At 36.2% G+C, this 21,963-nt stretch overlaps 1 protein-coding gene across 1 annotated transcript in view; it reads left to right on the top strand.

The window, feature by feature from the left end:
- The window catches only part of NBEA (neurobeachin), a 438,994-nt gene that overhangs the window by 371,806 nt on the left and 45,225 nt on the right, over positions 1-21,963 (top strand). The window contains 2 exon segments of the mRNA XM_008575128.1: positions 2,910-3,062; positions 20,006-20,174. Coding sequence (XP_008573350.1) covers positions 2,910-3,062; positions 20,006-20,174 — 322 coding nt within the window.

Genomic DNA, 21,963 nt, shown 5'->3' with positions numbered 1-21,963 from the left:
ATAGGCTTTTGCCCAAACTCTTATTAATATGAAATCCTATTTCTTCTGCCTTTGTGATTCTAATTTAATGGCATTCAGTGAAATCAAATTTTTTTTTTCCTTTTTGTCTTTTTTCATGACCGGCAACGGGATCGCAACCCTCGGTGTTGCACCCGCCCCTCGCTCAGCCAGTGAGCGGCCGGTCTGTATGTGGGATCCGAACCCTCGGCGGGAGCGCCGCCACGCTCCCAAGCTGCACACTGTAGCAGTGCGCCACCGGGCCGGCCCCTGAAATCAAATTATAATGGTCAATAGGTTAATAATAACCATGTATTTTATATGACCCTATACCAAAGGAGAAAATGAAAAATAATATATGAAAAATATTATAGAGTGTTAAGATGGTGGAATATAAGTTGAGACTCTTTGGGCTGTTTAAATCAAAACTAAGTCTGTGTTGCTGTATTCATGTGGATATATATCCCTCTCTGTCCTCAAGGAAGCTGATATAGTCTAGTTTTAGAGATCAAACGTGAATACAAATAACTGATGAAAGGTAGAAAGGAAATCGCTGACTTCTGTGAATCTATTACATATAAATCACCCTCAACCCAAGCTACTGCATGAGCTCACATTCCTTTCCCCCTTTTGAACCCTATGGGATGTTATTGCTACTCACTGTCACATAAAGAATAGGTAATGTGCAAATAGCAGTGTCTTTGCCTTCTCTGCACCTTTTATGCATTTCCCATGTTTTCTAAAACATGAGAAAGAATAAGAGCAAAAGAAAACCGTATGTCTTAGGTTAATACATTGAAATTGTAAGATAATTATGCATTTCTGATTGAGTTCAGATATATGAGAACAGCAGTGATTCCTTACTTCTGCCTTCTAATCAGTGATCATACACGTTTACCAAATCGCTCCGCAGTGACTGATGTACACCGTCATGTTTATCCAGCCCGGAAATCAAGTTCATTGTGATCATTGCTGGTAGAATATTGCTGAAGCACCTTAGACCCTGTCTTATTCTTCAGTTGAGCTGCTTCATTATTGGCAAATGAACATGTTTGTTTACCTTTTAGTTTTTCTTTCAGCCCCTTCTCCATTTCCCCTTTCACATTTGAGTCATTGAAAATTTACATTAATTTATATTAATTGCATTGGAATTCCCGTTTCCCACACAATTCATTGTGGCCTTGATATCTTGCACATGGCTTATTGTTAACACACATCTGCCTCTCTGTGCAAGCATGCCCGGGCCCACAGCTTTATTTACTCATCTCCTTCTTGCTGACCCTGGCAGCTCTATTGCAGATGAGCCCTCCCTGATAAAGTCCCACAGTATGTCCCCTTACTCTCCACACCTAGCTGTTGCCCTACTCTCTTCCCTACTGTTCTTGCTGCTGCTGGTTCTCCTTCTCCCCACACTCACATAAATATGCTAGAGAAAATGAACATTTTAAAATTTTTCTTCTGGTTTACAATTATCATCAAACCCATGGTTAATGATCAGATTCATACAGAACATTACTAAGATAAACATCCGTTTATTCTATAATAGATGTATTGGTTTTAGTGAAGAGAAAGCTTTTGTATATGCTTTTCTTATGAAGTTAGGATCCAATTTATTTGAAGACCGTAGTTTCTGGTGGCTTTAATTTTTTTTATGCATCCCTAGGGAAGACCGCATTGAGATTCAAATTTCAGGTACCGCGCAATCAATGTTGATCATATTACACAAATAAATGTCCTTATGCTTTTCACAATGTAATTTAGAGTTAGTTTAACCCTTATCTTGATGTTTGAAGAAAGATGGTATACATAAAAACTACAGTGGTTTGTTTTGGTTTTCATTTCCTCCAAGTTACTTTTAAAAAAAAAAAAAAAAACAGATAAAAACTTTTAGGATCTTAAAGTCAGTTCATTTCTATATCACATTTATTCTCATGTAACATAAACTAATATTAAACATCAAGCATCAAACCCAAGTTTGCCCTGAATCCAGTTGTTTATGCCATACTTATATATAGGTATCACAAGTTGTCTTCACATCCACGTTATTAAGAATCTGCCATTTCAGTGGCATGTATTAAATATATAAAACTGATTATTATGTTGTATATCATCTCTTTATTCTATTTGGTGGTAGGTATAAAAATACTTCTGTCAAGTCAAAAAACAAATTATGAATTTCTTTATAAAAATTATGTATTGTAATTGTCAGTGTAGTCAAAGAAAAGTAGAAAATATTATGTGATTTTTAAACAAATAGTGGCAACAACTTTTAAAATTTTGTTTATTAATAATATTCAGAAAAGATTTTTAAGCACCATAGACTTCTTGATATAGCTTTACATCTTTGTTTACTAATGCCATTGTGAATTATTCTTAACTTGCATACCCATTTCTCTTCATTAATTTGTGGCAGGATATGATTAAAAATTGGCAACATTTAAAAACATTGTATATTATGGGCCGGCCCGGTGGCGCACTGGAGAGTGCGCCGCTTGGGAGTGTGGCGGCGCTCCTGCCGAGGGTTCAGATCCCATGTGGAGACCAGTTCCCGCTCACTGGCTGAGCGAGGTGCGGGCGCAACACCGAGGGTTGCGATCCCATTGCCGGTCCCCAGTACGGGCGCGACACCGAGGGTTGCGATCCTGTTACCAGTCAGTAAAAAAAAAAACAAAAACAAAAACATTGTATATTACAAACATAAATTATCAAGCAAATTGTTCAAGAGAAATGTTTTGTCTTCTCTTCTTGGACTTTTAAATAAAGAAAATTAAATGAAGAATAGAATTGAGTAATAAAATATCGGTTTTTCAAAAAGTTGCTTAATTTCATTTGTAGTTAATAAGTTATGTTAATAGTTTTTTCAACTGATTTTTCTAAACTGATTTAATGTGCTACCTTTTCATTCCTGGCAGGAACTGATTCCAGAGTTCTACTACTTACCAGAGATGTTCGTCAACAGTAATGGATATAATCTCGGAGTCAGAGAAGATGATGTAGTGGTAAACGACGTCGATCTTCCCCCTTGGGCAAAAAAGCCTGAAGACTTTGTACGGATCAACAGGATGGTAAGAACGATTTTGTTCTTGTTGGAACAGTCCTCAGGAAGTAAAATATTCTGTAGTTTTATTTTGTTTTTAACTATTGCAAATTGCCACTTAACATCTGTAAATACAAAGTTAAAAGATGAAGAAAAAGAAGAAAGCATTTTACTGTTGTCTTTTGACAGGATTCTTTATTGTAGAGTGGATTTTACTTTCATAGAGACTAATAAATGGTAATTCAGTTATATTTGCTCCCTTAGGAGAAGGCAATCAGATGAGCATCTGTTGACTAATATAACGTATTCTAACATGCTTAAAATAAATGCCCATTCCTTACTTTTGACTACTGGCTAAATTTGCACACTTTTTTACTCACAAAAATATTCAATACTTTTAAAAAGTACATTTAGAACATATTTATATGTAGGAAATTTAAGCGGTGAGACATAACTTCTGATGTAATACACTTGACTCTACAAGAACATCTCATCTCGTAAACATTCTTAGATAGAAAACATCGTGACTTTTTAATCTGTATGACAGATGTGTGGGTGCTCAGATAAGAACTGTGTAAAGAATGTTTGCATGTGGGAATTTTACAGGTTTTAATATATTTTTACCCATATTTAAGGAGATTTTAATCTCAATGTGATTATGGCATGTGGAAATGATCCACTTTACAAAACAATCTCTCGTGTACCATTGTTCTTCATTACTTGAAGAATTAGATCAATAAAACCAATGGCCCAAAATATATTTAAATGCTGTTTCACTCGGTCTCAAGTTTTTCCAACTGTCTCATAAACATGTTTTATTTTGTTTTTACAGCTTATTTATTTGAGTCAGAATCCAAATAAGGTCCACATATTATGATTGAGTTCATATATCCCTTAATCTGTCTTCCCTTCTGTAAGAGCTTTATTAAGATATACTTCACATATCATACAATTCACCCATTTAATGTGGAAAAATCAATGGGTACAGAGTTGTGTATTCATTACCACAATCAATTGCAGAACATTTTTATCACCCATAAGTAAACCTCATATCTTTCAGCATCTCCTGCCATTTCTCCCCATTTCCCCATTCCCCCCAGCCATCCCCATCCCTAGGCAACCACTGATCTACTTTCTATCTCTATAGATTTGCCTGTTCTGGACATTTCATGTAAACACAATCAATACAACACAAATACAATATGTGGTCCTCCACCTTCCCCTGATTTTGTGTCAATTTTGAGGGCTTTCACTGTCAATCACATGGTCTCTTCTACAAGAGAACTTTCTAAAAAGTTCATGGAAAAATGAAATTTAAAAAAAATATTAATCTTTCCATGAACATTTTGAAGATCCTTGTATTTTGGAGCTATATTATCTGTCTCTAAGAAATATTTTACTTTTCATGTACTTTATTTTAAAAAGTTGTTGCTGATATAATAGACCTATGTTGAAAAACACAGTATAATCTGCAATCTAGTCTTCTCCCTTTGAGGGAATATCATGTATTGCATAAATTTAATGTATAATCTCCCTCATTTCTCAATTGTAAATTGGCACTTTCAGATATATGGAATATTTCATACAATCTCCTTGAACAATAGACTATTTCTTCAATTTCTCCTTATTTGTAGAATTGGTAGTTTATTACCACACTACCCTTAGATACTTGAATACTGGCTATAATAACAGTGTGAGAATACCAGATCGACAAATTCAACCCTAGAAGCCCACTGTGTGTCAATATCTCTCAGTGACATCATTCCATTGTGTCTCCAGAGCCCAGAATTGTGCCTGGCACATAGTAGCTGGTTAGTACATATTTGCTGAGTGAATACATGAATGAATATTATAGTAGTAGTAATTTCTTTGCTGTCAGCGTATAGTCTAGTTAGGTCCAAACTGGTCAAATTAAATAAATTCTTCCCTCAGGCAAGCAAAGTAGCCAAAACTTGTTGCACAGGAGTTTTTGTTGCTATGCTTTTGAGCAGAAGTTCTCGTGGAGATGCTGATAATAAGTGCCTCTTAAATGTCGGGCATTAGACTAGGCACTTGATTTTTCTTTAACATTCATAAGGTATCCCCATTTTACAGATAAGAAACATGAGGGCCAGATATGTTCCATAATTTACCCATGGCAATGAAGCTATTAAATGGCAAAGCCCAGAGTCAAGGACAGGAAATTTTTTAACTCCCACATCATACTCTTTCCAGTATACCATCTGCCTCTGATATTATCTCTTCTTTGTGAAATCCATTGAGATTATTGGATCTCTACTTTTAAGTTTATGATTATCAATTGAGATTTTATTTATTTCCTTTTTTAAAAAATTCCAGAGACTGTTAATGCAAATCGTTCACAGATAAAGACTGCAAGTTCACTAACATTAAATATGCATTAAAGAAGAATAGAGTAGTTATCTTTATTGTCTACTGGACATTTCACATTTATTAATTTGCTAATGGTTAGACAAAATTAAACTGATTATGTACCAGGAAATGTGTATGATATTTTTTAGATTTCTGAATATGCAGCACTGCAGTCTGGATGATCAGGGGGCCAGTGTTGTTTCCCAGTTGTTTCCAGACTAGGCCACATTTCCTACTAGGAGCCTACTATTTTCAGTGTTAACCATTCCACAAAGTGTATAGATACTTTAGTATAGGTGTTTGCATTAATAATAAAAGACCAGAAAGTTGAGAAGAAAGTTTTAGGATTAGGGAAGATTTTACTATGATGTAAGGAGAGGACTTCTGTTAAAAAAAAAAAAAAAAAAAAAAAAAGTTTGGGAAATAGTCTCTCATGTATACCATCTATTCCATCTTGTCTTGAATATCTAGTCGAGGGTTAATTTAACTAAATTTCATTGTGAAAAGAATGGGGACATTTAGCTTTAGCATTTTCAGGAGCAGTTGACTATCCAAGATCAGTTTCTTATTAAATGATTTAAGCAGAGACTTCTTGTATTGGAAAGAAGCCGTTGGAGAGGTGGCTAGTCTGTGTGAATGTCTCCCTTCAGTTTTTAGAACTCCCTTATCTTGCATTACTAATAGCAAACTTCAGAGAGAACAAGAGTTATGAAGTATTTTAACCAATGCTCAATTATAATAAGTTAATTACTTCTCCAAACAGAGAAAGCCTGGGCAGAATATTATTTGGAAATGGGAATACAGCTAGTCAGTAGTACTTGGTGGTGGAAAGCTGCCTACTGGGTAAATGAGCCAAAGTCATAATAGAGATAGGTGGAAGTAAAGGTCCTCAGTGATATCTCTTCCTACAACTATGTCTTGCACTGTGATTCCAAATGCAGAAGTAGAAAGCACTGGACTAAGTGATTGGTCAGATGCCCCAAACTGGTTCACTGAAAAATAATTTATCAACTATAGAGATTTGTCACCCTAGTCTTTCCTTCTCCTTATTGCCCTCTCTGTCCCATGGCTCACTCTGTCTTCACAGCTCTTCTGGTTTTTTCACTGATTTACTTGATTAAGAGACATGGCAAAACAGGGCTTTAAAGAGAAACTTGCATTCAGCAAATGGTGCTGGAAAAGTTGGATATCTATATGCAAAAAGGGGAGGGGAACCTCAGTTCTTATTGCACACTGTGTAAAAACTAACTTAAAAAGGATCATAGACATAAATGTAAAACCTAAAACTATAAAGCTTCTAGAAGAAAACATTTAGGAGAAAGTCTGTGTGACTGTAGCTTAGGCAAAAATGTCTTAGATATGACAACAAAAGTATAATGCATAAAAGAAAACATTGATAAACTGGACTTTATTAAAACCTCTTTCTTGAACAACATTGTTAAAAAATTAAAAGACAAGCTGCAGGGAAAAAAATATTTTTAAAACACATCTAATAAAGGACTAGGATCTAAAATATATAAAGAGCACTCAAAACCAATAAGAAAACAATAATTATAAAATTAATTTTTAAAAAGAAGGGACAAAAAAATCTTCAGCAAAGAAGATATATAGATGGCAAATAGGCACTTGAAAAGATGTTCCACTTCGAAAATTATTTCACATGTTAAAATTAATTAACCAAATTGAAACCTGTAATGAGATACTACTGCACAGTAGAATGGCTTATAAAAAGAAACGCTGACATTCCAAGTGCTAGTGAAGATGTACAGTACACTGAAACTCACGTACCCTGCGGGGAGAAAACAGTTTGTTAGCTTCTTATCAGCATACACTTAGCATACAAGCCAGCAATCCCATTTCTCAGTATTAACCCAAGAAAAATGAAAAGTTATCTTTACAGAGCACACGAATGTTTATTGTAGCTTTATTCATTTTCATCAAAAACCCAGAAACTACTCAAATGTTCCTCACCTGGTGAATGGATAAACAAACTGTGGGACATTCATACAATGTACTGATTAGCAATAACAAGGAACAAGGTACTAATACATGTAACAAAATCATTTTCTTGCTGGCATTTAGATGATGCCAAAACATTTTAACAGCTTTATTAAGATATAACTTATATATTTTAAAACTCACTTGTTTTCAGTGTACAATTTAATTACTTTTAGTAAACTTACAGAGTTGTATATGACCATCACTACAGTCTAATTTTAGAACATTCTCATCACAGCAGAATGATCCACTGCCCACTTCCAGCCCCAGGCAACCACTAATCTACTTTTAATCTCCATAGGTTTGCCTTTTCTGGGCATTTCATATAAAAAGAATCATACAATATGTGTTCTTTGGGGTTTGGCTTCTTTTCCGTAGCATATAGTTCTTGAGATTCATGCACATTGTAGCAGGTATCAGTACTTTGTTCCACGTTTTGTGCAGTAGTATTTCATCATGTGGAACATCACATTTTGTTTATCTTTCCATCAGTTGATGAACATTTGAGTTGTTTCCACTTTTTGTCCCTTATGAATATGTGCTATGAAATTCACACACAGGTTTCTGTGTGAATGTACATTTTTTTTTTTTTTTTTTGTCTTTCTCCATGTCCGGCAACGGATCGCAACCCTCAGTGTCACCCCCGCACTAGCGCAGTGCGCCACCGGGCCGGCCCCTGAATGTACATTTTTTTTTTTTTTTTTGTCTTTCTCCATGTCCGGCAACGGATCGCAACCCTCAGTGTCACCCCCGTACCGGACCGGGACCGGCAACGGGATCGCAACCCTCGGTGTTGCCCCCGCACCTCGCTCAGCCAGTGAGCGGGAACCGGTCTGTATGTGGGATCCGAACCCTCGGCGGGAGCGCCTCCGCGCTTCCCAAGTGGCGCACTAGCGCAGTGCGCCACCGGGCCGGCCCCTGAATGTACATTTTTATTTATTTGGGGTTATATAGCTGGGAGTAATTAATAGGAATTGCTGGGTCATATAGTAAATTTATTTTTAACTTTTTAAGAAACCATGAAACTGTTTTCCAAAGTGACAGTACCGTCTTACATTCCCACCAGCAACGCATGACAGGACCACTTCCTCCATACCCTCGCCGCCTCTTGTTACTGCCTGTTTTCTTTTATTACAGCCATTCTAGTGGATGAAGTAACATCTCCTTACAACTTTAATTTACATTCCCCTAGTGACTAATGGTGTTGAGTGTATCTTCATGTGTCTGTTGGCAACTAAAACATTTTTAGATGTTTCTTAGTACAACATTAAGTAGTGATTCATTATAGACACAACCTTTGTGTCCTTCATGAGTCAAAGAAGTTTATATGCCCCCAGAATTAATAATTTGATTACTGATATGCCTAATTGAAATAGGAAAGGTGGTCATGCTTCTGAAAACAAATCCTCAGGGCAGCAACATACCCAGAATTTTTTGAATGTAGGGAAAGCTAATAATTATTATGGATGAGACAGCATCAGGAAATTAGTATGGGTATAAACTAGACAAGCAAGACAATACACTCTTGATTTAATCTGGAGAAAAATTAAAATGCTGCATTCACCTAGTATGTTGGGTGATAATGCAATCCATCTAAGTAAACTTTCCAGATAAATTAAGTTTTTAGATCTTCTAGATAAGTTAGAACTTTTTAAAAGCATTGTTATTGTTATCTTTCTGAACTCTATCACTAGTTGGTTCCCTACTATCTTATAAAAAGGATGAAACTTCATTTTTCTCTTGAAAAATCAAGCTTATTTTCCTGAGTACACATTATTATTCTATGAAGTGATACAATTCTATATATATTCTATTTTCTTCTCCAGATTGTCAGATATCACCACAGTTCCCTTCAATAGCCCTCAACAACTGATTAGAATTTATTGCTTAAAATCCCTTTTATGCTACAAAATCAGGTAATCCATTTTATCAAGGCCTTGTGATAAATAAGTCAAGTGCTAAGTGAACCCCTAGAGGAAATGTAAACTTTGTAGCTCTGATAGAGAGTGACTTTAGCTTCTACCTCAGGTTTCATTGGCCATCGCCTGATTGATTCCAGATTTGGGATCTGTATACTGAGAGATGAAGTGAAAAAACCCTGTCCTTAGTAAGTGAAATGTTACTATAGGCAGTACCCAGTTCACACACGCTTCTTTAAAATAAACTTTACCTTGTAGTCTCCCTGTAAATGCATATGCATCGAGCCCGGCGTGTGTAGTGTACTAGGAACTATATGGATTGCATATAATCTGGTTAAGTCACTCAAAGATTTGCTTTCACATATGCAAAAGATTAAGTGTCACAACTGACTGAAATGAGATATAAACTTGTGCATCTCTGAAAATATCATAAGACATTTCCAGAAATGAATGATGTATTTTTATTATAAGTAATAATTTCCAACTTATGTTTGTGAAGAAATGAAAGAAGCAAGGCACTGGCGTTTCCTGTATTGTAAATCAAATACTTGTTATCTTACAAGAATTACTGAATCTGGGAAGACTTGTGAACTGACCTTTACACCATGGAGCGAAAGGCTTCACTCAACATTCTGCTTATTTGGGGAAATTAAGCTGCCCCAGTCTTTGTTGTCTGCATTACCTGGAAGCAGCACCAGGTTAAATAAATTGCTTGTGGAAGTTCCTGACCTATAATAGGGGGCTCAAGAAGTATTTATTCTTTCTGTCTTCTGGGTTTTCCTTAAAGGGACTCTACAGAATAGAAAAGAAAACCTATCTTGTGTATCAGCAAGATGCTGTGCCTGTAGCAGCCATTCTTGGTTGCTTCAGAATTAGAGTTAGAGGACAAACCAAAATGACTGCCTCTGGCAACAGTGTTAAGCACCAGAGCTCTGAAAAGACATCCTTATAAATGTGCCGCGCCTCTCTACAGCTGCTACTCTCCCGGTGTCTGCCATGCTGCTTTTCGTCAACTTGAAGTTCTCCTTCACAGCACCCTTTTCATAGTTTCTTTTGCTCCATCTCCTGGTCAGTTTTTCCATCCTACTGACAGAAAACGGTCACACTGGTCTCATGCAGAAATAATGTCAGACGTGTTAAAACTAGCGAATTTAACCAGTTACCTACGTATGTCCATTTTTTGCTGGAGGAATACTTTTTGGTGAGTATTTCTCTACTATACAAAACCTAGGGACTAATACAAAATATAGGACTGTTTACATTTTCCATAAATTCCATGAATACACATCCATTTTTTATATTGTTTTGTAACATTACAAGTTTCTAACTTTATACTGGCTAGGTAGTTCATATAGGATTTAGTTCTTATGAAATAGGTTTGGACAAAATGTGCTCTAGTGTATTTATAATTTGGACTGGGATTATCTTCAGTTATTTGAAGGAGTTCTTTGTAATAAGCCTAAAGTATAAAATGAAAATGTCATATATCCCAAAGAAATGACATTCACAGTGGTAGAAAGCCTTCGTCTCTCTGTATGGATTAGTATTCAGTATCCCATGAGCATTCCCTCCTTCCTCTTTCAAGCTGTTATTAAGAAATTCAAGGCAAAGAAGACAAAGTAATATTATAAAAAGGGATAATATTGATTGTTAAATGCTCAGCCTTATTATCCCATGCCAGCAATTGAACAGGTATTTGGTGCATTCGTAGCAGCCTTTACTTGTGTACAATCTAATTTCTTTTTCTTATCTTTTAAAATGAAACAGTACTTTGATTTTTGATGACATATTTCTTTTAGTCCATTGTTGTTGTCAAAGTTATGGACAATATAATTGCTTAGAATTGTTTGTGTTTTGTAAATACAGTGAGAAGAATTGTGTTTCACTAAAGTGCTGTGAAATTCAAACTTTGAAAACCTGGAAAAGCGATATAGACCCTTTTAGTAGACATTTTAATAAATTCTAAATGCATTGAGTTTATACATCAAGAATTGGTTTAGTTTATCCACACAAAGCTAGGCTGATTACAACTGACTTACTCATGAAACATTAATAAAGCATTGTGTTCAGTTCTAACATGATTATAATCTGACCTCCTGAGAAAGGACAGAAATAGAAAGTATCTCTGATAACATTACCCTAATGCTGGGTTCATCAATCATAATCTAACCCTTTTTTTAATTTGTTTAGAAAAAGGCCTTTCACGGATGTGCATTGATAATGTCATCCAGCCCTCAGCTGGGCAGATTTCTGGTGCTGCCGGGCCCAATGCAGAAAGTTTGCAGTCTGCAGAGCATGCCCATTGCACTGGGGCAGAGGAAGCTGACTTTCAATGTGGTGGGGCCTTTGTTCTGTTACATCCTTTACGAAATTTTCGCATTATAAAGAAAGTCTCTTTGGTCATAAGTAACAATTCAGGGCCGGCCTGGTGGCGCACTGCTGCAGTGCGCCGCTTGGGAAGCGCGGCGGCGCTCCCTCTGGGGGTTCAGATCCCACATACAGACCGGTTCCCGCTCACTGGCTGAGCGAGGTGCGGGTGCAGCGCCGAGTGTTGCGATCCCGTTGCCGGTCCCGGTCCGGTGCGGGCACGACACTGAGGGTTGCGATCCGTTGCCGGACACGAAAAAGACAAAAAAAAAAAAAGTAACAATTCATATTTGGAGTATATTCTATTTAAAAAAAAAAACACCTTGCTTAAAAATGAATTTCAAGCATATAACAAGAATTTTTGAAAGTCTTCTGCAGCAGCTTCAATACTGTGATAGATATCTTTTGTTTGAGAGCCTACTCTGCCACCTGTTAGCCATGACACCTGGACAGATAAGGCACCCTTATCTCTTAGCACGTCAGAATCATCCTTATTTCTAAAATTGGGGATTTGATCATTCCATAAATCTTTATTGAGAGCCAGCTATGAGCAAAGTATTATGGAAAATACAAAGAAGAATTGGATGTGGATCCTACTCTAACTAAAACTGGAGTGAAGTAAAGAAATCCTTCATTTACTCCACAGTCATTAAGGGCCTACTGTGCACCTCATCCTGCCGTGGTCTCTGGAAACAGAGGGTGAGCAGCATGGTGAGTGGCCTTCAGGAGCTGCACTCTAGTCAGGAGCACAGATGAGTAAACACAATCCCAGAAAACACCGATGGTGTTCGTTCAGCAGATAAGTACTGAGTGTCCCAGGCGCCGTTTCATGTGTTTGCAGGACAGCAGCGCACAGACAAATAAAATCTCTAGTATGTTAGAAGGTGATCGGTGCTATGGTAAAAAGAACTTGTGCAAGGTAAGGGGATCAGGGATGTGGAGTTGGGGGTCTGGATCACCTGCCTGTGGAGGTGAGATTTGAGTTAAGACCTGAAAGAGGGGAAACAGGGAGCCAAGGGACTCTCAGAGAAAGAAAACTGCAGGCAGAGGGACACTGGAGCACAGACCCTGTAGCAGTGATGTGCTTGGCAAGGAGGCCAGTCGGAAGTGGAGTGAGTGAGTGTGTACACAATAGGAGAAGAGGACTGAGTGGTGATGGGGGAGCCATTGGAAGCACTTTGCATTTTTACCTTGAGTAACGCAGAAAGTCACCCCAGTGTTTTGAGCAAAAGAGTGACATGATCTTACTTCTGTTTTGAAAGGATCATTCTGGCTGCAGTGTTGGGAATGAACGGTAGAGGCACAATGGTGGAGTCAGGGAGATCTGTTAAGGAGCTGCTGTGAGAGATGATGGTGGCTTGGACTGGGGAGTAGCAAGGAAGGTAATAAGAAATCAATCAATTCTGGGTATTTTAAAGTTAGAACCTACAGTCTCCTGAGACTTCCTACCAGTGACCATTTTCCCTCAGACTTCCCTAGACTTACAGAGGCAGGGTGAGCATACGGAGTGCTAAAGTCTCTAGCAATAGAGAGAGAGAGATCCACCACACCTTAGTAAGTTCTGTCAGGATTAGGGGTGAGGTTCAGTGCCTGTTGTCAACTTGGTGCTTTAGCAGAAATTCTAAGCAGCAGGAAAAGCCAAAGTCAACATGTTGATCCCCCACTAGAGTGTGATTTTTCTGAGGATGTAGAATGCTTATTCATCCGTGCGTCCTCCAAGGCTAGTGTCTGACGTATGGTAGGTGGTCAATAATTTGGGATGGGAATTTACTTTGTTCATTTGCATTTTTGTGGGATTTGCTCCCAGAGATCAGAGATTTTGTCTTGATTTCACAATAGCCCAGGGCCGAGGACACTGCCTGGCACATAAGAGGTGCTCCATGTTGAACGAATGAAAGTTCCCTCTGTTTGAAATTCACTTCTCCCACATATCCTTACAGTTTATTTCTTCACTGGGGTTCTTGATTGTCAGAAACTCAGAAGCCTTCCCTGGCCACCTCCTCTAAATTAACAGTCTTCTCCACAACCACACATACTCCTTAACTCCCCATCCTGCTTTTCTCTTCCTTCACACTTACCACCTTCTGCATACTCTACACCTTACTAATTATCTTGGTTTGTGTCGGTCTCCTTCCACTACAATGTAAACTCTGCAGCAGACATTTTGGTTTCTTTTATTCACTGCTGTAATCCTGTGATTAGAATAGTGTCTGGTGCATAGCAGACGGTCAGTCAACATTCGTTGAATGAATGAATGAGCTTCTCCTCATCTCCACTCTCACTTCCCAGCATTTCTTTTATTCCTTCCTCTTGTGACCATCTCACCTTTCCCATTGCTTTAATTAATAATTCATAAATATGTATTAAACACTTATTATTCAATGATAGGTTAAGAGTGATGCAAACTGCAGAATAAGCATTAGATATAGTCGTATCTTTAAAAGGTTTACACTCAAATTGAGGATATAGTATTACACTTTTGAAACAGTGACATGGTAATTGGTAATAATCCCATCCCTGTGTATAGCACTTTGCGATTTGTATGTAAATTGATTTCACAAATAAATTTATATGCATTCCCTTACTACATTAAGTAACAGGAGGGTACTGAGGAAAATGTTGTACAAATTTATAGGAACAAAGACGACGAATGGGAGCTCAGGAAACAAACCCTAGACTTGAGTAAGAAGGATGGATATAACTTCAAAAATAAACAGGAGGATGAAATGCTTTCAAGTTAGGGAGGAAGGAGCAACAAAAGCTCCGAGGTCGTGCCAGCTGCTGCGTGCCCAAGGGCTGCGACGCATCTGTACCACTGGACGAGTATCAGGAAGTCGTGAGAAACAGTGGGGAGGGTGTTGTCAAGGTTTGAAAGGCCTGAGTCAGGCAGGCGTTACACTGAATGTGTTACTCTAGGAGGAGCCTTGGGAGATTGGAAATAGAGGATGACAATGCGAGTATGATGGGTTCAGAAGTCTGTTCCACCCCAGGGTACAAGATGGACTGGATTAGAGAAAGAGATCTGTCTATTGCAGTAGCCCATGTGGAGAGCACTGAGGACTTGGAAATAATCCTCTGTATTATACATCTAGCGAACAGTCAAGAAATGGAATCATTTAAGCATCCCAAAATAAACATTTAAAACAACTATGTTTTGTTTACTTAATAGAATTGAATAGTTGAAGTTGTAATAGCTACAATTTGTTTAATCATGAAGAGAAGCTGATATGACACTATAGAAATGGCAATATGATTTTCTGAATATCTACTTGAATGTATGCGACTCTATTTAGAGAAATTTTTAATACCAAAAGCAGATTTTTAAGGCAATAAGAAAAAGGAATGGGAAATATTTTTGCCGTATCCTAGAAAAAGAGATAAGAATTTTTTAAAATTCAGGAGGAATACTCTCCCTCACGATTAATTTCAGTAGCCTACTTTCCTTTATCATATGTTTCCGAGAAGATTTATCCCAAATCTGCTAGAGAGAGAATTCTCTAACATCTAATACCCATGGGACAAAACGGAAATTAGAATTAGGTAAGTATTATCCATCTAAGAGATATCCTCGCCGGTTTAAATACCATTCTTTATTTCTAGCCTCCCAGATCCCCAGGGTAGACTTATGGATTGGGAATTGGTTTATCTAGGCTTAAAGCAATTGCTTCTGCCTTTAGATATGCAAGTAGAGGGTAAAGGAAGCTATTAGGACCATTATAATACTAATAGCTTAGTAATCAAGCATTTCTTTATATTTTTTAATTGGAAGTGTGGTACTAAAATCTTATTTCAAAGTCCAAAATGGGTTTGTGCGTGAAAACAGTTTTTGAAAAGAATAAATAAGCAGATATCAAGTATTTAGTAACAGATTAATACTGTACTGTTTATGGGTCACTAAAGAGTCTTGGTGGTATATTTTAATTCTGTGATAGCTAATATTCCATTTTTAGGCATTTGATTTTGAACCATATTTACCAGATTTAGCTTTTAAATGTCCCATTTTTTGTTCTTTCTGCTCAATGAGTAGCAAGACAGAAAATCTATAGGACTTTATCTGTTTAACCTCTTTCCTTGTTTCTTTGTCATTTAATTTTATAACCGGCTTTTAAATGTCCCATTTTTTGTTCTTTCTGCTCAATGAGTAGCAAGACAGAAAATCTATAAGACTTTATCTGTTTAACCTCTTTCCTTGTTTCTTTGTCATTTAATTTTATAACCAAAAAAGAAAAAAAAACTGGACAAAATTATTTGACTACAATTAATTACTTGTTGATTCATTATTCTACCTCTCTAATATGCAAGCAGAAGAAATACTGAAGACCCAACAATGATATTTTAATGTAATTAAAGATTATTATGAACAACTATGAAGTATTAAGTTTAAAAACTGAGATGAAATGAATACTGAGAAAAATATAAAAATGCCAAAATTGAGACTTAGAAGCCTTGAAGAAATTTAAATGGTAAAATCTTTCCACCCCACCCTCCCCAAAATCTAAGGCCCATATGATTTTATGGTAAACTCTACCAGAGTTTCAAAATATAATGGATTCATTTCTCATGCAAGTTGTTCCAGAAAACATGGAAAGCTGTCCAGCTCATTTTATGAAGCTAGTGGGATCTTGATTCCAAAAGTAGTTAAGGGAAAGAAAAAGAAAAAAGAAATAGGTTTCATTTTATGTATGACTGTAAATACAAAAATTCTGAATAAATTATTATCAGTGTAGTGTGTGTGTGTGTGTGTGTGTGTGTGTGTGTGTGTGTGTGTGTGTGTGTGTGTAAAACACTTTAAGGTCAGGAAAAAGACAAAGGTGTTTCTCACCACCACTGCTGTTTTACATAGCTCTTAAGGTTGAGAACAATTCTACAAGAAAAAATAAAGAATTCATAGGTATTATTAATAACAGTTGCCAAAAACAAAGTCATCTTATAGAAATCAATAGCATTATTTTACATCATCAATAACCAAGTATAAAATGTAATTCTTAAAATGTTATTGCATCAAGTCTTATGAAGTATCTGAGAATAAACTTAACCAAGAACAGCAAGAACAACATTTTTATGGGAAAATTTTAATTTTTAAGTCTAATAAAGTACATAGAAAATGATCTGTATAAATGAATATTTTGGGACCTTGGACAGAAAAGCCTAATGTCAGTATTCCCAAATTTATTTATAAATTGATTGAAATCCCAATCAAATTATTTTGATATATGTATACACTTATTGTAAAATTTATAGGGAAGAATAAAGGTCCACAAATAGCCTAGTTAATCCTGCAAAAGATGAATAAATTCCACCAGAAGATGAGATATGTAAGAAATAAAGATAATGAAGATAAATTAAGATAACAATAGAAATAAAAAGAATGTAGAAAGCTGGACATACAAACATGTTTAGATAGATACATGATAAATAGGTACATAGAAGAGAGAGCAAAAGAAAAAGGAAGGAAGAAGAGAAGGATTATTGTTTTACCTGTAAATAATGGCAGTTTTATATCTTTGTTTAAAATATATATTCACACCATACATCACTGAGAAAATGAATAGATGGTATCAGAAAATTGACTTACTATATAAGCAAAAATAATACTGGACCCTTGTCTAATACCACATAGAAATGAAAGAGACTCTAGATGGATTAAAGACAACGATGTAAAAGGTAAAACCATAAAAATAAAGTTAATTGATGAAAATATAAAAAGTTATCTTTGTAACTTCAAAACAAAACCCCAAGAGCATAAACATTTAAAAAATGATTTGATTATCCCAAAATTAAAAATGTTTATTCAACAAAGAATATAGATAAAGTTAATAGACATATGACATTTAGGAGAACGCATTTGCAGTGTTTTAAACCAGCAAGGAACTGTAATCTAAAATATGCATGTCTGCAATATAAAGACAGGAACTTCCATTTAAAAGATGGGCAAAGGGTAGGAACAGGAAATTTACAGAAGACAAAACCCAAAAGACCAACAAGCATATTAAAAAGATGTCAAATTCATTAGAATCAGAAGAATACAGATTAAAACAATGTGGTATTACACTGACCAAAATTAGAAGCCTAGATAATACCAAGAGTCAATAGGGATATGAACATCTAAAAACCTCCATGTACTGCTGGAGGAGTGGAGACAGGGCAGTCATGCTGAAGAGCCGCTGGGCTAATGACCCAGTTAGCACATGCACACTCAGTGCGGTGACACACCAGTCCTACCCCAGACAATGAGGCCCAAAGAAATTCTCACAAAGATCCAAAAAGCAAGGCAAAAAAGGGCATTTACCATAGCCTTGTGTCACATGGAGTTAGAGGCAGCTTGGTGCACATTACTGGGGGAGTTCTGTGAAGCCATGAGAAGCAATGGACTAGCTGTGCAGATGGTGGCATAGGTAGATCTTAAAAGGAATCCTAAGTGAAAAAAAGTAAGAAATAAAATGAAACCTGTAACCCTATATCATTTTTATAGATCAAAAATACATGCACACAAAATGAGTAATGCTTTATAAGAGCACTTGCAAACAAAAGAAAAAACATAAATACAATACAGTTGTTGCCTATGGTGGAGGGAAATTAAAGCAGGGGATGGAGGTAAAAGAGAATAAAAACATTTTGAAAGCTCAAATTAGGTAAAAATCATTCCCTCCACCCCTCATGATTGCATTAGGTGTTTTATTCAATAATGGTTTTACTCTAACAGAATAATAGTAAATTTTATTCATCTTTTCTTTAGTAGTATCTATAAGATTTATATGAAATGGTTGCTGCTTAGCCAGTCATGTTGGGAAGATCTTTAAATAACATATCTGATCCCATTACTGTTTTGAATTCTCGTGGCTGGGCTTGGGCAATAGCTACTCAGTAATGAACCTCCAATTATTCATTTTTTGTTCTTTTATTTATAGCACCAACACTGAAAATATTACTGAATAATTAGACTGACTTTTTTTAATTGACTAGTTATACTGACTTGATGATGCAAATTGACCAAACCAGTATTACAGACATAAGCAATATAGAATTTAAACCAACATCTCCTCTTTTGTGTTTTTGTCTCATTTCCTGTGTTCTAATCTAAACTGTTACTTCAAGATGAATGAAATATAGAATGTAGAAATTCTATTTAGTTTGGGCACAGAAACTCTATCCTTTTATAAAACCTAATTGTTTACATTTGTGAATGAGAAACATCCACAATAACTGGTGTAAATAAAATGCTAACCAAAAAATTTGAAAGGAATGAATCAGGAAAGGGGCTGAGGGGAATAAATTACTAGTTAAATGTGTCATAAAAAAAGTTGGAAAGTATTATTCAGAATATTTTATATATTTAAAAATGAAAAGCAATTTTCAGAGGGCTAATTTAAGAAATCATTTATCAATTAAGTGAATTCTGAATTGATTTCAACACCTTAGAGATCAGGGACATGCAGTCAGAGAATGACCTCATTCACATATTTAGTGACAGTTGTAATTTAGAAAATTGTCTTACATGGCTATGCATAGCTGAGACTTAAGAAGCCATACGTACCACTCTTGTTGTTGTTGTTGAACTCAGAGCCTTCCTCACACTGATAAGAAGTTGATGACAAATGAATGCAGTAGTGAGAGGCACAGCAGCGTTGCACCCGCACTGCTCCTGTCACGGACCTGATCAAGACTCCCTACGTGCCTGTCAGGGTACTTCTAGGAGGCTCCTGACGGCTTAAGGGCCTTCTTTTTTCTGACTCTTTATGGAAGCTTAGTATGGTCACTGATTCTCAGTAATTTACATTTGTTTCCCAGTAGCTAGCAAACATCCAAAATTGGCTAGTGATTCCCAGACTGTATAATAGGAGTTAATTCATAGCAGAAAGAAGGCATTCCTGTCTAGTGATTTTAGAACTAAGCTAGAAGACTTTAGATAGGAAAATAAATGTACATCAGAGTTTCTTTAAAAATTGTTTAATTTCAAACTGTTTAAAAATTAGAAATGAAATTGTAAAATGGCATTAAAACAGGTATTTCAAGTTATTTTTCTTTTAAACATTAGTGTTTTTGTAAGAAATCTTATATTAAAATTCATGTTGTGTACATAATGGAGCCAAGAGAAAGTCAAGTGTTTTAGAAAGAGAAAATTTTTATTTCGGTCTATGTTTTATTAGAGGTGGTAGCTTGCCATTTCTAGGAACTGAAGATCTAGTACATATAGATGAAATAGAGGAATGTAAAGAGCATAGTTCCCTTACATATGCAGATGGTTTTAAAATAAGAGAAAGAGATGGAGCTTTGCTATGTTTGTACAGTCTCTCATTTCTTTCTTGACTCATTTCAGGCCCTGGAAAGTGAATTTGTTTCTTGCCAACTGCATCAGTGGATCGACCTTATATTTGGCTACAAACAGCGAGGACCAGAAGCAGTCCGTGCTCTGAACGTTTTTCACTACTTGACCTATGAAGGTTCTGTGAACCTGGATAGTATCACTGATCATGTGCTCAGGGAGGTAGGTGTTAAGTCCCATCTTATTCCAAAACGTTGTCATCTCTAAAACACGAATTTGACCTTTCATCTCTTTCTGTGTAAATTTTCTTTCAACATAACTTTTCATAAAACTTAGATTTCAGATCCTTGACAAATGTGGGAAAATGTATACATGTCCAAAACAAGTAATGAGACCAGCATGTTTGTTCTTTTTTGAATTGCAGACATTTTTTATGCATTTTCATATCCCTGTTTTATTTGTTGTACTTTAGAATCTTCATTAAAAAGCCAAATGCATTATGTGTGCTATTAATCAGTGAAACATAGTTGAATATTTAAATATGAATAGTTCACAGTAAAATAATCTGCCAGTGTGAGTTTTCTAAAAAATTTCAATGTTCTTTTTTTTTTTAAAAAGATGACCGGTAAGGGGATCTTAACCCTTGACTTGGTGTTGTCAGCACCACGCTCACCCAGTGAGCTAACTGGCCATCCCTATATGGGATCCGAACCCGTGGCCTTGGTGTTATCAGCACCACACTCTCCCGAGTGAGCCACGGGCCGGCCCCCAAATTTCAATGTTCTAAACAGAATACTTAAAAAAAAATACTTCAATGAAATATGAGAGTACTTCAAAAAGGTCATTGAAAAATAGAATTAAAAGATGGTACAGTCTTTCCATGAACTTTTTGAATACTCTTCAGAGATGCACTTACAGAATTTTATTTGCATATGTTCTCAACCTGAAATGTTTATAGCTAGCAGTTGGGAATTATATACTATAGTATGTGTGTATAAGTATTTTTAGCGAAAATATTGATATAAAATATTACTTAAGTCACTTTCACATTGCACAAGATGGTTTCAGATGGGTGAAAAGAGTGAAGATGCAGCAGCTGCTGCATAAGCATTGCTGCAAGGAAGCTATACCCAGTCTTCCATTCACTAGATATCTGCCATCTGCTTTATGCAAACAGGTCATCATTTCTACATTTCCAGGCAGTGGAATGCTTTTTCTATTTTTTTATTTTTAATTTTAGAGGTAGAAAACATGTAGATTTGGGAAATGAAGGTCTTCTAAAAAAATTGCATCCATAAAGTTATTTCCTGTGTATCTCTATAAAATCAAAATGACTCCATTTGTATGGCTACAAGCAGAGAAGAGGAAGGTGAAGGGAAGAGCCTCATGATCATTGATCATTGGACCCTTAGGCTAAATACTCAGAAAACACACTGCAATCATGTTGTTAGGGGCAATACTGTACCATATTGTATGAACAAAGCAATAGAATTATTGCCTGAAGCCTAGAGAAAAAGATACAGACAGAGAATGAACGAATGAGAGAGAAGCTCAGTAGTGTGAAACCTGTAGGTAAAATAATGGATTTCCTTTACAAACTCTTACACTAGCCTAATTTAGAATCCCCAGTTGTGTATAAACTGTAGTCAGATTATATGGTAGGAGATAATTCTGAGCTTAATTATTCTCTTAACTATACACCTTTGTTTAACACATGTCTGTTCTATAACTTCCACATAAACTAAATTTTTCTTTTAGAACCAATACCTTTTAGGATTAGAAAAAAGAAAGTGATTGGAATAGTTCATCCTTATATTATGAGACCAACTCCAGATTGTTTTTTGACTTTTAAATATCATAGACATTTTTGCTCCTGGATATTTTATTATAATTTTTTATTCATTATAGTAAAATTCTGTCTTTAGAAAAAAGTTGCAAGTTGGGCCGGCCCGGTGGCGCACTGCTATAGTGCGCCTCTTGGGAAGCGCGGTGGCGCTCCCGCCGAGGGTTCA

The sequence above is a fragment of the Galeopterus variegatus genome, unplaced genomic scaffold (genome assembly GCF_000696425.1).
Source record: "Galeopterus variegatus unplaced genomic scaffold, G_variegatus-3.0.2 Scaffold1141, whole genome shotgun sequence".
Taxonomy (NCBI): Eukaryota; Metazoa; Chordata; class Mammalia; order Dermoptera; family Cynocephalidae; genus Galeopterus; species Galeopterus variegatus.
Note: the sequence above shows the minus strand (reverse complement) of the source record. Positions and strands in the feature narration are given on the sequence as shown.